At 37.7% G+C, this 13,417-nt stretch overlaps 1 protein-coding gene across 2 annotated transcripts; it reads right to left on the reverse strand.

The window, feature by feature from the left end:
- Positions 1 to 2,668: 2,668 nt before the first annotated feature.
- ftr63 (finTRIM family, member 63) lies at positions 2,669 to 9,384 on the reverse strand. 2 transcript variants are annotated; one of them, XM_079583416.1, is made up of 7 exons: positions 8,730 to 9,383; positions 7,163 to 7,258; positions 6,826 to 7,059; positions 6,291 to 6,450; positions 6,015 to 6,059; positions 5,631 to 5,812; positions 2,669 to 3,114 (listed from the first exon to the last, which is right to left on the reverse strand). In XM_079583416.1, the coding sequence occupies exons 1-6, from the start codon at positions 9,297 to 9,299 to the stop codon at positions 5,667 to 5,669; spliced, it is 1,251 nt and encodes a 416-aa protein (XP_079439542.1). In that variant the 5' UTR covers positions 9,300 to 9,383; the 3' UTR covers positions 2,669 to 3,114; positions 5,631 to 5,666. The 2 variants fall into 2 exon arrangements, with proteins under 2 accessions (XP_079439542.1, XP_079439541.1); XM_079583415.1 differs by lacking the exon at positions 2,669 to 3,114 and having other exon boundaries at positions 5,037 to 5,812; positions 8,730 to 9,384.
- Between the last annotated feature and the right edge of the window lie 4,033 nt (positions 9,385 to 13,417).

Consider the following 13,417-nt stretch of genomic DNA (forward strand, 5'->3'; position numbering starts at 1 on the left):
TCTTTGATGACTGAATAAGTGCAATTCACCTTTATTCCACAAGGCGGTCATGTCTGATACACAATGGTGAAGTGACGATCCACTCATAGTCACCGCTGGCAGAAGAAAAGAAAAAAAAAGGAAGAAGAATCATTAAAGAAATGACTCAGTGATTTACTGCAAAGCAAGAACGTGCAATCAAATATTATAGTGTCTCTTTCACTTGATGGTGGATCTGGTGAAGAAGCTGTCCGCAATCAAAATATTTAATTTGAAGATGTTGAAAATAGTTTTAAGAATAGCCTATGTTTGAGTAAAAAAGTAATGCATTCGTGAATTTCATGTAGCCTATGTGAAATGATTAAATAAAAGAATGAAGGGGGGAAGTACGTAAAAAGATTGACGATGAAAAAATGTTCAAGAGAATGGAGAGAAGAATGAAGTGTAGAAGCAGGGGATATTTTTAGAGCAGCATTGCCCCCGTCTCCTGCTGCCTCACGTGAGGCTAAATTTAGATCGGCTGTTGGCGACAGATACCAGCAGTGAATACAAAACAGTACACACACACACACACACACACACACACACACACACTATGGAAGAGAACCACCAAATCAAGATGTCACGAGGCTATGTGCCCAGCAAACACATTTACGTTGTTGCAACGTCTGTGGCACGTTGCAATTCTACTATGGCAACGTCGCTGTCTACGAAACATTGTAAGAACGTAGAATTGTGTAAGACGCTACAGGGCTGTTACGCAACGTTGTTTCGCGACATTCAGCAACTGCGAGACGACGTTCTGACACTTTTTGTTTTTTAGGTACATTTTTAATTAGATGTTAGATAGCCTAATTATATACTTTTTAAATATTGTTTATCCTTATTATTATTAGTAATTTCATGGTCCTAACAATAGGCTATACTGCAATGGTAAATACGCCTATTGCAAGTGAAGAGTAAAAATTACAGAAGGTAACGTTAATTCAACTTTATTAAAACTATATGGTAATCAAATTGCACTTGCAAAAGATACATTTGTGAAAAAAGAAAATAACTAAATAAACGAATATAGGCCTACAATTTTCTTTTAAGTATAATAAATAAAACATAAAGAGCAAAGGAAGATCAGAACATTTACAAAACCGGGTTCTGTAGGCTACATGGCAGACACAGGCGCGTAGTCGAAAGCCCGGTATCTCGGCCAAACACCTCAATGGTTAATTGTTAACGTCAATCTTTATTATTATATTAAGCACTATCAAAAGACCACTTTATTATTTTTCTTGCCTCTTTTTTTATATATATATATTTTTTTCTGCAATTTTTTTTCAGTTTACTGTTTTTTTTTTTGTGAGCATATTTGTGTTGAGTCCGATGTAAATATATCTGCTGTGCACAATATTTTGCACTGACTTGTTTGGTGAAAAAATAAAACAAAAATGTTTCAACAGTGTATCTGCAAATATTTCTGTGCATGTGAACAATCTGAAGAATTTTCTACAATTTGAACTATTTTAGTATTATGGCAAAGCATGAAGATAAGAGTGCTTTTCATTATGCCCAGCAGTGTATTGGTTAGACACAAATCTGGTAATATGAATGAAGTGTGTGCCATTTCGTGCAAAAAATTGATTTTGAAAATGCTATATGTAGTTGTGGTTGCAGTGCTTCATTTTGCAGGATACACAGGTGAAAATCGAAAAATTAGAATATCGTGCAAAAGGTCATTTATTTCAGTAATTCAACTTAAAAGGTGAAACTAATATATTATATAGACTCATTTCATGCAAAGTGAGATATTTTTATCTCTTTATCTCCTTTATTTGTTATAATTTTGATGATTGTGGCTTACAGCTTATGAAAACCCCAAATTCAAAATCTCAGAAAATTTGAATATGAAATCAATAAAAAAAAGGATTTTAAATACAGAAATGTCAGCCCTCTGAAAAGTATAATCATGCATATGTACTCAGTACTTGGTTTGGTACAGTACTTGTGTGTGTTGCTGTGTGTGTGTGTGTGTGTGTGTGTGTGTTGCTGTGTGTTGCTGTGTGTGTGTGTGTGTGTGTGTGTGTGTGTGTGTGTGTGTGTGTTGCTGTGTGTGTGTGTTGCTGTGTGTGTGTGTGTGTGTGTGTGTGTGTGTGTGTGTGTGTGTGTGTTGATGTTTGTGTGTGTGTGTGTGTGTGTGTGTTGATGTGTGTGTGTGTGTGTGTGTGTGTGTGTGTGTGTGTGTGTGTGTGTGTGTGTGTGTGTGTGTTGATGTGTGTCAACAGAAGGAAAAAAAATGTATATAAGATGTATATAAAGTAACTTTTTTTTACATATAATTCTGAATTATGCTATTTACTAAAGAGTTAATAACACTGTTTCACGAGTTCACACTTACATATAATTTGAAGGGGTAAGGTTTAATGCGTATTTGGCGTGCTGTCCGGAGGGAGGGCTCCGAGCTCAGAGTTCGGCCCGAACCCAGAGTACTCCCCCCGTATGTAGTGTTTAGGACTAGAAGCGTGGAGAAGGGGTGGTGGAGGGATGCTGCAAAAACTGTCAATGGAATGAAGTGAGACTGCTGAGTGTATATATATACCTCTTACCATTGATTGCTGAGTGCTCTCCACTTGTGTTTATTATCTGTGTTAATTATCTGAACGTGCTCATCCCGAACCTTGTTAATAAAACATCATTTATCAATGCAGTAATTTTATGCACAAGTTCATGTGTATATTTCACAAATAAGTCTCATTGTGACTGGAACAGTCGATATGGAGCCACTTTGCACTTCCATCACAACAAATCATTCTTCTCCACAATTTTTATTTTCAACACTACAGCTGTTTAGGGAAGTGCTGTGGTGGTTTTTATAGGCATGTTGTCTTTTATAAGAAAATTATTTAAAATGATTTTACCTAAGATGACCCTTAGCCACATTCCAAGAACAGTAAAGTACAATAGCTACTATTCAATATGTACAAGAGAACATAAGGAACATGTTGAACATTATGTGTATGTGATTTGGTATAGGGGAACACCACAAACCATCCTGAGGTGTCCAGATGTGTGGTCATCCTAATGTACACTAGCAATCCCCCAAGTCAGAAGTGAGATCTTACCTCTTAATGTGAGATATAATCTCTGTGGTTTAAATCAGGGGAAGCAGAAAAAGTGATGTGAAGTTGTGAAGTGATAATCGGTGTCTGAGGAATAAATATCATTCTTCTTAAGGCACAGTGACATTCATTATATGAATAAAAACAAACACTGACACATTTTTCTAAATATATTTTATGTTCAGCAGAAGAAAGAAAGTGGTGCAGAAGGATCTGGATAAATAACATGGAAGTAGTTCTACGTCAATAGTGTATATATTGGGATAAAACATTTACATAATTTACAGAACTATTCTACCATTCAAAAATAAGATTATTTTATTTTGAAAGAAATTATTCAAGTTATTCAAGGTTGCATTAAATGGATCAGAAGTGACAGTAAAGACATTTACATGTTACAATTTCTATTTCAAATGCTGTTCTTCTGACATTTTTATTCAGCAAAGAATCCTGAAAAAAATGTAGCACATATTTGCCACCACAGGAGTAAATTACATTTTAAAATATTAAAACAGAAAACAATTATTTTAAACTGTAATGTTGATGGAAGAAAAATTAGAAACTTTTCCCTGAAAAACTTTGCATTTGCTCACATTTTTTTTCTTCCATTTCATATTTTTTTTCCTTCACCATGTCCCTTTACGGTACGTTCACACGGGCGTCAGCGTCAAAGCTTCCCATTGACTTTGAATGGGTGACGTCAAGCGTTGCCGAAAAGAATTGTGGATTCGTCGGCGGCGCTTCACTAGCGTTGCTCGCGGCAGAAGTTGAGAATTTTTAAAACGCCAGTGAATCGCCGCAGACGGAAGCGTCAGCCAATCAGGATCGCTCTATGCAAATTCAGTAGCCAGGCGGCAGCCAATCATGTTCATCACGTTCATCCTGTCATTCCTGTCTAATTTCATTGGCTGACGCTGCTATGACCATGGCATCGTGCCAAACTTCAGCCACGCCTTCCGTCAAGCGTTGACGCTGACGCCCCGTGTGAACGTACCGTTAAGGACTCCGTAGCTAACTAAAAATAAACATGTGTATTTTTATCAACTAAAAGTAAACTCATCTCTCTTATGATAAAGCTGTAAAGTTAAGAAACTGCATAGTGGATTTTAGATTTTACATCTTGGATTGACGCTATGGTGAACGCCATCAGCATGATCGGTATCTGAAGCATGTGTGTAAACATGACAGTTTCATTGGCCGACGACAGTCCACGATATCACCGGAGTGCCTGTGGGTGGCTTTTTTGTCTTCAGGAACCATTTGTTTATGTTATTGCATGTTGAAGGCGATTGTTATGGAGAAGCACTCAAACAAGTTTTGCAGGTAGTGTGTGACTCTGAGTCCCAGTTTTTGACTCCTGAGGACACACACAACCTGTGCGTGCGTTATGTGTTTGGGTGAGGAGCACACTCGGAATTATTTTTTTACCGGCATGCATCTCACGGCGATCACTGATTGGTTTTGCGCAGATTTTGCTCATCTAAAAGGAAAGTGTTCTAAAAGGAACCATTTGTTCTCCAGGAACCACCCGGGTGGCTAGTCTACGTTCCTATAACTACCCGGTGCGAAAGTCTCTCATGTCAGCACATCACAGGCCTGCTTCCCAATCTGCATCGGCTTCCTGTTCAGTTGCGCATTGATTTTAAACCTTTTACTCTAACATCAGCTGTACATGGAACAGCCCCTTACAGTATATACACCTTCTCATTCTCTTCATTCTTCTGATTCTTTTACTCTTCAGCAGCCTCTTGATTAAAATATTTGAGGGAGAGCATTTTCTCTCGCTGCACGCAAGTTATAGAATGCACTTCCTCTTACTGTTAGAAATGCACCCACATTAGCCAGTTTCAAGAAGTTGCTAAAAACCAATCTTTTTATTTTGGTGTTTCTTAGAAAAGCGCACCATAAATATATATATTTATATATGTTTTTATTATTATTTTTATTAGGTCAAATGGCTTAGCAACATGTGTAAATGGATTATTTGCTTCATACAGACAGTTCACTCATGGACTGAATGGTTAGCAGTGGTTTATCACTAAGTCAAACACTTTATAATTATAATAAAGTTATTATTCACATTAACCAAACTTTATTTGCACTTCAGTAACTTTAATAAGTAAAAAAAAAAATCTAAATATAAAGACAATATTGACCCAAAAAATTCCAACAAAAGAAAACACCATTTATATAGGCTACAAATAATTAAAATACAGTTTTAATAAACTGCCCAACTGCCAAATCTTTAGATACATAATTACAGATAAAGAAAATTATATCATTTAATTAATATTTTAAAAATCATGAAGAATCAAGAAATGGTAAATACTTTCTCTAACATACACATAATGGTGGAGAGATTACAGAATTCCAAAGAATAATGGGGTTAGCCTATATCACGAATGTTTGTAAGATATAATAGGACAAATTTTCTTTGTATTTATTCAGACAAAAATCATTATGTTAAAAATCATAATTGATCAGCATAAGAAATAACCTTTGTCTTGGTGAGCAGGAGTCAGCGGTGGTCTGGGCCATTACCTTGGTGCTGTGGAGAGTCTGGCCTGGGACTCACGGTTAAGGGAAGTTCCAGTACTTTGATTTCGTCAGGGAGGGTCTTCTTGGCTGTGGCTCTGGTATTGTAAGAGATCTCTGCTTAACTTTTGCCGTTTGGTAGGGCATGGAAAGTGATCTTGGCATTGGGTTTGGTCTGGGTGGTGGCACTGTAAAGGAAAGCAAATATACTGTCAAGCAGTAATAAACTGAATTAACTTTTGCACGATATTCTAATGTTTCGAGTTTCATCTGTATACATCTTAAAACAAGGATTTAAATAAACACTTGATACAAAAATGTTGCATGAGTTGCAAGAGTATAATGGGGGAATCGAAGATAATTGTATGTGCATTTATTAGTAAGACTTACATTCAATGCTCTCCTCAGAAGTGGAAACGATCTCAACGTGTGCCACTATGGAAACAAACAGCACTTAAAGTATTATTTTTGATGTAAACGGAGAACTGATAAAGCTCACAAATAAAGTATGTTCAAAAGTATTAGGTTCACTAGATGCTTTACAAAAACATTTGACTTAAATGATTATATAAACATTTAGTGCTACAGAAACACCAATTTTAGATTCCTTTTGCAAATATTGTTTGCATAATGCATCTCTAATTTTGAATATCTCCATTATTGTACCTCTATCAGATGTATTTTTTATCTCTTCTTTGCAGAAATACTCAAGTTTCTTTTTTAGCAGAAGGACAGATTTTCCCACATCTTCATATACGAGGTGAGCACTGGCATTGATTCTGGGCACAGCAGTAGTTTTAGGAGGAACAGAGCAAGCCTCGACACTCTACAGAAAGCCATACAAACACAAACAACATTAAAATGTAGGGTAACATTTTATTTCGATAGTCTACTTAAGACATTATACTGACTATAAGTAACTTGGCAACTACAAGTCAACTTATTCTCCTAACCCTAACCCTAACCCTAACCCTAACCCTAACCCTAACCCTAACCCTAACCCTAACCCTAACCCTAACAGTCTACTGACAGTCTACCACAGCCTACTAATACTCTAATGAGAGTTAGTTGACATGTAGTTGAAAAGTAACTTATAGTTAGTAGAATGTCTGAAGTGGACTATCGAAATAAAGTGTAACCAAATGTAGACAGATAAAGAGACATATAGTAATTGTCCTATGTTTTTCTCAGGCTCAGTTACCAGCAGAAAATGGATGTGATCGTCTGTATGTGAAAGCTGCTCCAGCTCAGTGTTTCTCATCCTCAGGTCATCAATCTCTCGCTCCAGTTGCTTCAAGAGTCCTTCAGCTCGACTCACAGCGGCGTTCTCCTGATCTCTGATCAGCTGTGTCACCTCAGAGCGGCTTCTCTCAATGGAGCGGATCAGTTCAGTAAAGTTCCTCTCACTGTCCTCCACTGCTGTCTGTGCAGAGTGCTGTCAGGACACATTACACAGTGAGTTTCAGTGAGACTGGAAGTGAACCGATTGGAGGAGAGTTTGAAACCATGAAACTTTTCTACCAGTTGCCAAAACTCACCTTATAAGTCTTCACAACCTCTATCAGCTCCTGAAGATATTTCTCTCTCTGACAGATTTTCTGATGGAAGTTTCCTAGTGTTTGTTCCAGATGTTTCTGTTGACGAAGAAATGACAGTAAAGCTAAGAAATGTCCTTCTGAATGAAATCAGTTTTTTTATATATATGTATAAACAAAAAAACATTTCTTTCTTTTATCCACTCAATATACGCTTGTCTGTGTCTGTGGTTGCACAATATTGACTTTTGTGAATAACAGTTGTGAAGGAATTTTTTATTATTCTTGCAGGAATAATATTTCTATGCTTTTGAGATCTAAATGGACTAGATGGCTGTCTGAATTTATTTTTAACCTAACATAACATAATATATATTTAACTCGGCAACAAGCAGAGCTAATCAAAAGTCTAATTTGCTTTTGCCCAGTAACATGGGGGAGTTTGCTGAATTGTACATATCAAACCAATTATTTTAGAGAAAATTTATTTAATTGTGTAATGTTCCCTTTGCCCGTGCACCTATTCTATAAAAACTGTTGTGATATCTTGGTCTCTGTGATTTACTTAGATACTCCAGTCGTGATTTAAAGCATATTCTTTGTCTGAAGTCTTGTGGTGGTTACTGCTGCGCAGCAAGTTATTGGAACACTAGAGATTCTGAATTCACAAGTAATACACTGTAAAAAAACATTTGAGGCTTTTGCTACCTCAACTCATTTTCATAAGTCAGTTCAACTAAAATGTTGAGTGTACTTAAGATATCAAGTTTACCTGTGCCCAACTACTCCGTTTAACCAGTAGGTCAGGCAACATAGATTTCTTAGTTGAATGAACTTGTTAGTTTTTACAGTGTAGTGTTTATATGACAACACATCATCTGAAAACCTGAGGATAATTTTGAGTGGGAAAACCTGAGGATCATTTTTTAGACGTGGCTGAGGCAGACACCTGGTAGAGGAAAAAAATATACTAAAATTTATTTGAAATACATTTATTTTAGTACTCCAAATACAGTTTAAATATATTATTCATATAATTAGCCTAAGTCGCAAGCGATATTCGGCCATTCATTATTCAAAATCAGGCCATTCACAAACAAAATATGTTCATAATTTTAGGCCAAGTATTTTCATTTCAGTGCATTCCTATGACTATTTTTACTATGAGCATGTATTTTATAAGAGACATATGAAATGTAAATAAGTGTAATGTTGTTGTGATATTTATATCTAAATAGACCACTTTTCGTAAAGTAATAATTTAATAACTCATTCTGAAAGACTCGACTAATGTAAAAGTAAAGGATATTAAGTTATGCGAGATTAATATTTTATATTTATTTATCCCTATTAAACAATCATGTTTTTGTGCATAACTTTATTAATATTCATGCATGGGCCATTTCGTCATGTCATCACTAGCACACTGACCCATAGCTTTAGTTTACCCTCCTCCTCTGTTTCATTACGGCCTCTTCTTGGTGCACAAATATGAATTATTCTTAAACCAGGAAAAAAAAAAAGACTGAAGCAACAAAAAACAATTATATATTCCAAGACAGTAATTTACCTGTTTCTCTGTCCTCTCTGCTATAGCTGTTAGAGTGTCGTGGTTTTTGTGCCCATCCATTGTACACAGGTAACAAATGCTGCGCTGGTCAGTGCGGCAGAAGATTTCCATTTGTTTACCATGTTGAGGACAGATCATCTGGTGGAGTCGTCCAGTGGCATCGATCACTTTGTGTGGATTTCCTGAGCGAAATTCTTCATGACGTTCAAAATGAGTTTGACAGTAAGATTCCAGACACACCAGACAGGACTTGACGGCTTTGAGTTTTCTTCCAGTGCAGACGTCACACTCCACATCTCCAGATCCAGTAGCTTGCAGATTAGTCGTCTTCAGTTTTTCAACCATTTGAGCAAACACCACATTCTTACATAAGGCAGGTCTTGGAGTGAAGGTCTCTCTGCACTGTGGGCATCTGTAAACTCCCTTCGGATCTTCCTGATTCCAGCAGCCGGTTATACAGATCATGCAGTAACTGTGTCCACACGGAATGGTCACTGGATTCTTCAGTAGATCCAGACACACTGGACAGATGAACTGGTCCTGTCCCACTGAAATACTGGCTTCTGCCATTTCACTGCATATGATCTCAGTCAGAGAGACTCAAACAACAGCTCAACAATAACTTACACTGCAGGTTCTTTCAGCTGATGGAATAGTTTCCGCATTCTGTAGATCACACTTATCAAGAAAAAGATGTGGGTGTGGGGTTTCAGGGAACTGGAACATTAAATTGTTTTGTATATTAAAAGTGAAACTGATACTGCAGAGCTAGAGGCAACCAGTAAAGGTCCTAAACACTTCTTTCAAACTACTTCACACCTGCAAAAGTTGGCCAGGGATTTTTGATTTGAGATATTTAAACTTTTTGTAATTTTACATGCCCTTGTGAGAAATATTTACTTGACGAAAGCAATTTTATAACCAGTCTCTTATCAAGAAAAGTGTATAGGTTATTATATTTCATAACAGACTTTCAAGTGTCATGTTGACAACATGTGTCTTTTCTGATTCAAATCAGAACCTGACTGATTCGCAAATTAATATTCTTCAGTTTTTTTTATCATCATGTCTGTTTATCAAAGCAGTGTGAATTGATTCGTGCTTGCTTCAGTCTGACTCTGAATCATTCGGAAAGTTCACGAGCGGACTGAATCGTTTGCAGTGGAATTCTCATTCAGTAACTGGGTAGCCTATTTGAACTCTCTTTTGTTGAAGATGTGGTATTTGTGTTGAGGGTCACTTTGACCAATTCTCCAAAAATGTACAATATGGCACAAAAACAAATCTAAAAACATATGAGAAATTAAAATATGAGAAACAAAACATGAGAAATTATTTTTATAGGCCTATACATATACTAATAATTGTTCCGGGTGTTTTCCCAGCCTTTACCTTTCATAAGTTCTCATATTTTAGTCTTTGACAAACTACAATAAAGCTTTTCTGTTTTTTCCTGTCTCTACTGTTTTTGAATGGGTTGACTTTTGACACTGACACAGTCATAGTCACCAAAATTGTACAGCCTTTCCAAAACAGCAATGTGTCAACATTGCATGCATTCATTGCCCTAAATGAGAAAAGGTCACACAATTTAAAGAAAGAAAAAAAATGTATAACCAGCAGTTCAAGCAGTTTTAAGCTGTTTGAATAGGAGGGTTAATAACACAGAGAGCAAAAAAAGAGTGCTGTAAGAAGTGAATATTTAATCAGTTAAAACTTTTAACTAACAAAACAAAGACCATTCTAAAACTAAAAGTAGCCTACATATCACCTTTTTTCAAACCGTTTTTTTTTTTACAGTATCATTCAGTACTATATACCATACTTCTGTGTCATCTAGATAGGCTTGAAAATGTGTCAATGAATGCAAAGTAAAAGTATGAGAATTAAAGATGATGAGAAATAGGTGACAATGATTCATTAGAAATCATACTATAGTGATCTCTGGTGGCAACCTGGTGACATGGCACTTGAATGGTTATTATTATACATCAGCTGAATTTTTGCTTTCTTTTTATTAAAGATAGACCATTGCATGATGCATCGATTCACTTTGGTCCTTCAGAAAACGTATCAAAATGAAAACAAAAGATAACAGATTATAAAATCAATATTGAATTAGTACTTAGAGATTTGCTAGGTAACACTTTAGAATACTGTATCTTACTTGCTGCATAACTAATAAGAAATTATTGAAGAACTAGTAGGTAATTCTTCATTAACTACTTCTTCACTACTGTTAAGTACTAAGGAAGATGTGTTAACTAATAATATAATTTTCTGATTGTGTTATGTAACAGTTAGTTAATCAATAACTAATGAATTCTGTCATACCTCCTGAAGAACTACCATTAATTATATATTAATTAAGGTTCAAGAAAAATAACTATGAAGTAACTACTAATGAACAGTCATACACAGTAGTCACTACAATAATCCGTCATTTATATTCAACTATGTTTACATTACATAAAGTGTGCAGTGTCTCCATCTAAAGGTCAGAAGTCAGCAATACAGTGATTGTCACAGGATAAGGAGGATAAAGACGGATGAAGACTGGATACAAATATAAACGTGATAAAATAAAACAAAAAGGTAGACAGGCATAACAGTGTGCATAACATAGCATACACAAACAACAATCGACAACCAAAGACTGAAAACAGAGGAACTAAATTCACAGATGATTAAATAAATACGAACAGGTGTGAAAATTAGATGAGTGTGTGCAGGTGTGAGCCAGGAGGGATTATGGGAAATGTATTTTGTTGTGGTGACTAGTCTGGTGACTGAGGATTGTGACAGTACTCCCCCCACCCTCCCAGAAGGCGAGATCTCACGGCTTGAAGAGGTGAAGGCGGAGGCTTAAGAGGAGGTCGTGGAGGGATGGTAAGAGGAGAAGACGAAAGGATTGTGATAGCAGGCGGCGGAGGAATGGTGACAGACGGACGATGAGACCCCGGTGGCGATGGTATCCGTACAAAGGCACAGACCCAGAGCCGGTGGAGAAGAGGAGAGAAGGAGAAAAAAAATCAAAATGTCATCCAGGTAGACATATATTAACTGGTCTACCATATCTCCCAGCACGTCATTGACGAGTGCCTGGAAAACCGCTGGGGAGTTGGACAGCCCGAACAGCATAAATATTCAAAATGGCCCATGGGGGTGTCAAACACGGTTTTCCATTCATCCCCCTTCCTGATGCAAACCAAATGAGAAGCATTGGGTAAATCCAATTTCGTGAAGACAGAGGCCCCCTGCAACCGTTCGAAGGCTGAAGACATCGACAGCAAAGGGTAAGTATTCTTTACCGTGATGTTGTTCAACTCTCGGTAATCAATACACGGTCGCAGAGAACCATCCTTCTTCCCGACAAAAAAGAACCCCGCCCCTGCTGGAGAAGAAGAAGGACTGATGAACTCGGATGCTAGAGAATCAGAAATGTATTTCTCCATGACCTCCCTTTCTAGAGCAGAAAGTGAGTATAACTCGCCTTTAGGTGGAGACTTACCTGGGAGTAAATCTATAGCACAGTCATAGGGACGATGCGGAGGAAGAGAAGTAGCACGGGACTTACTGAACACTTCCTTCAGGTCGAGGTACTCAGGGGGCACATTAGACAAATTCACTGCCTCCTCCTGTAACACAGAACCAGACACAGATGAACATGCAGACATAAGACAAGACGCATAACAACGATTGCTCTAGATAGAGATAGAACCCTGGCCCCATTCAACCCTTGGGATTATGCTTTACCAGCCAGGGGTGACCGAGTACTATGGGTGCCAATGGAGAGTCAATAAGTAGAAATTATATTGTCTCTGTGTGGTTTCCAGATGTGATGAGTGTTATAGGTCCGGTGGTGGAAGAGATGATGGGAAGTTCTTGACCGTTAAGAGCGTTGACGGAAATCTTGTGATTGAGGCCTGTGAATCTGAAGTTCTTGTGCAAAGGACAAGTCCATAAAATTACCCCCCACCCCTGAGTGCAATAAAGCGTGACAGCTGTGTGACCGGGTTGCCCATCGCAGTCTTACCAAGAGGAGAGTTGATGATGAGGTCCTTTCAGTGGAGATCCCACCCGATAGCAGCCTCATCTTGACTACCGGACCCAATCCAAAAAAACGGGCAGGAATACAGGAAATGGCCAGCTGCTCTGCAATAGAGGCAAAGTCCTTTGGACCTCTGCCTCTCTCTCTCCTCCCGGGAAAGCCGAGCTCTACCCACCTTCATGGACTCGTGATCGAAAACAGGGCTGACCGTGTCCCCGCCGCTGGCTTGTGAGGCTCCGGCGTTCCCAAGTAACATAGTTCGTAGCTCCATTTGGTCCAAACGAGCCTCGACCCTCAACGCCAACTCTGAGGAAGGTCCAGGGCTGGTGGCCAACGATTCTGAAGGTCCAAAGGAGGCAAGTGACTTCTTTTTTACCCTTTACCTTATCCGAATCATGTCCATGATTTTTGTGTGTTCACTTGCTAACACACAAAAGTGTCATCAAGTGTCATCCCATTCCGATGAAGCAAAAAAAAAAAATGAAAAAATGTTTACAGCGTAAACTTTATCGGTCATTTCTGACCAAAGAGGCAAAAAATGACAAAAAATGACATTAGGTGTTGACACATACAGACCAATATGAAGTTTTGCTTTCCAGTTCTGAGCATTTTAGAAACCATGTTTTTTTTTGAGACA

The sequence above is a fragment of the Phoxinus phoxinus genome (assembly GCF_949152265.1).
Source record: "Phoxinus phoxinus genome assembly, chromosome: 16".
In the NCBI taxonomy this organism is placed as follows: domain Eukaryota; kingdom Metazoa; phylum Chordata; class Actinopteri; order Cypriniformes; family Leuciscidae; genus Phoxinus; species Phoxinus phoxinus.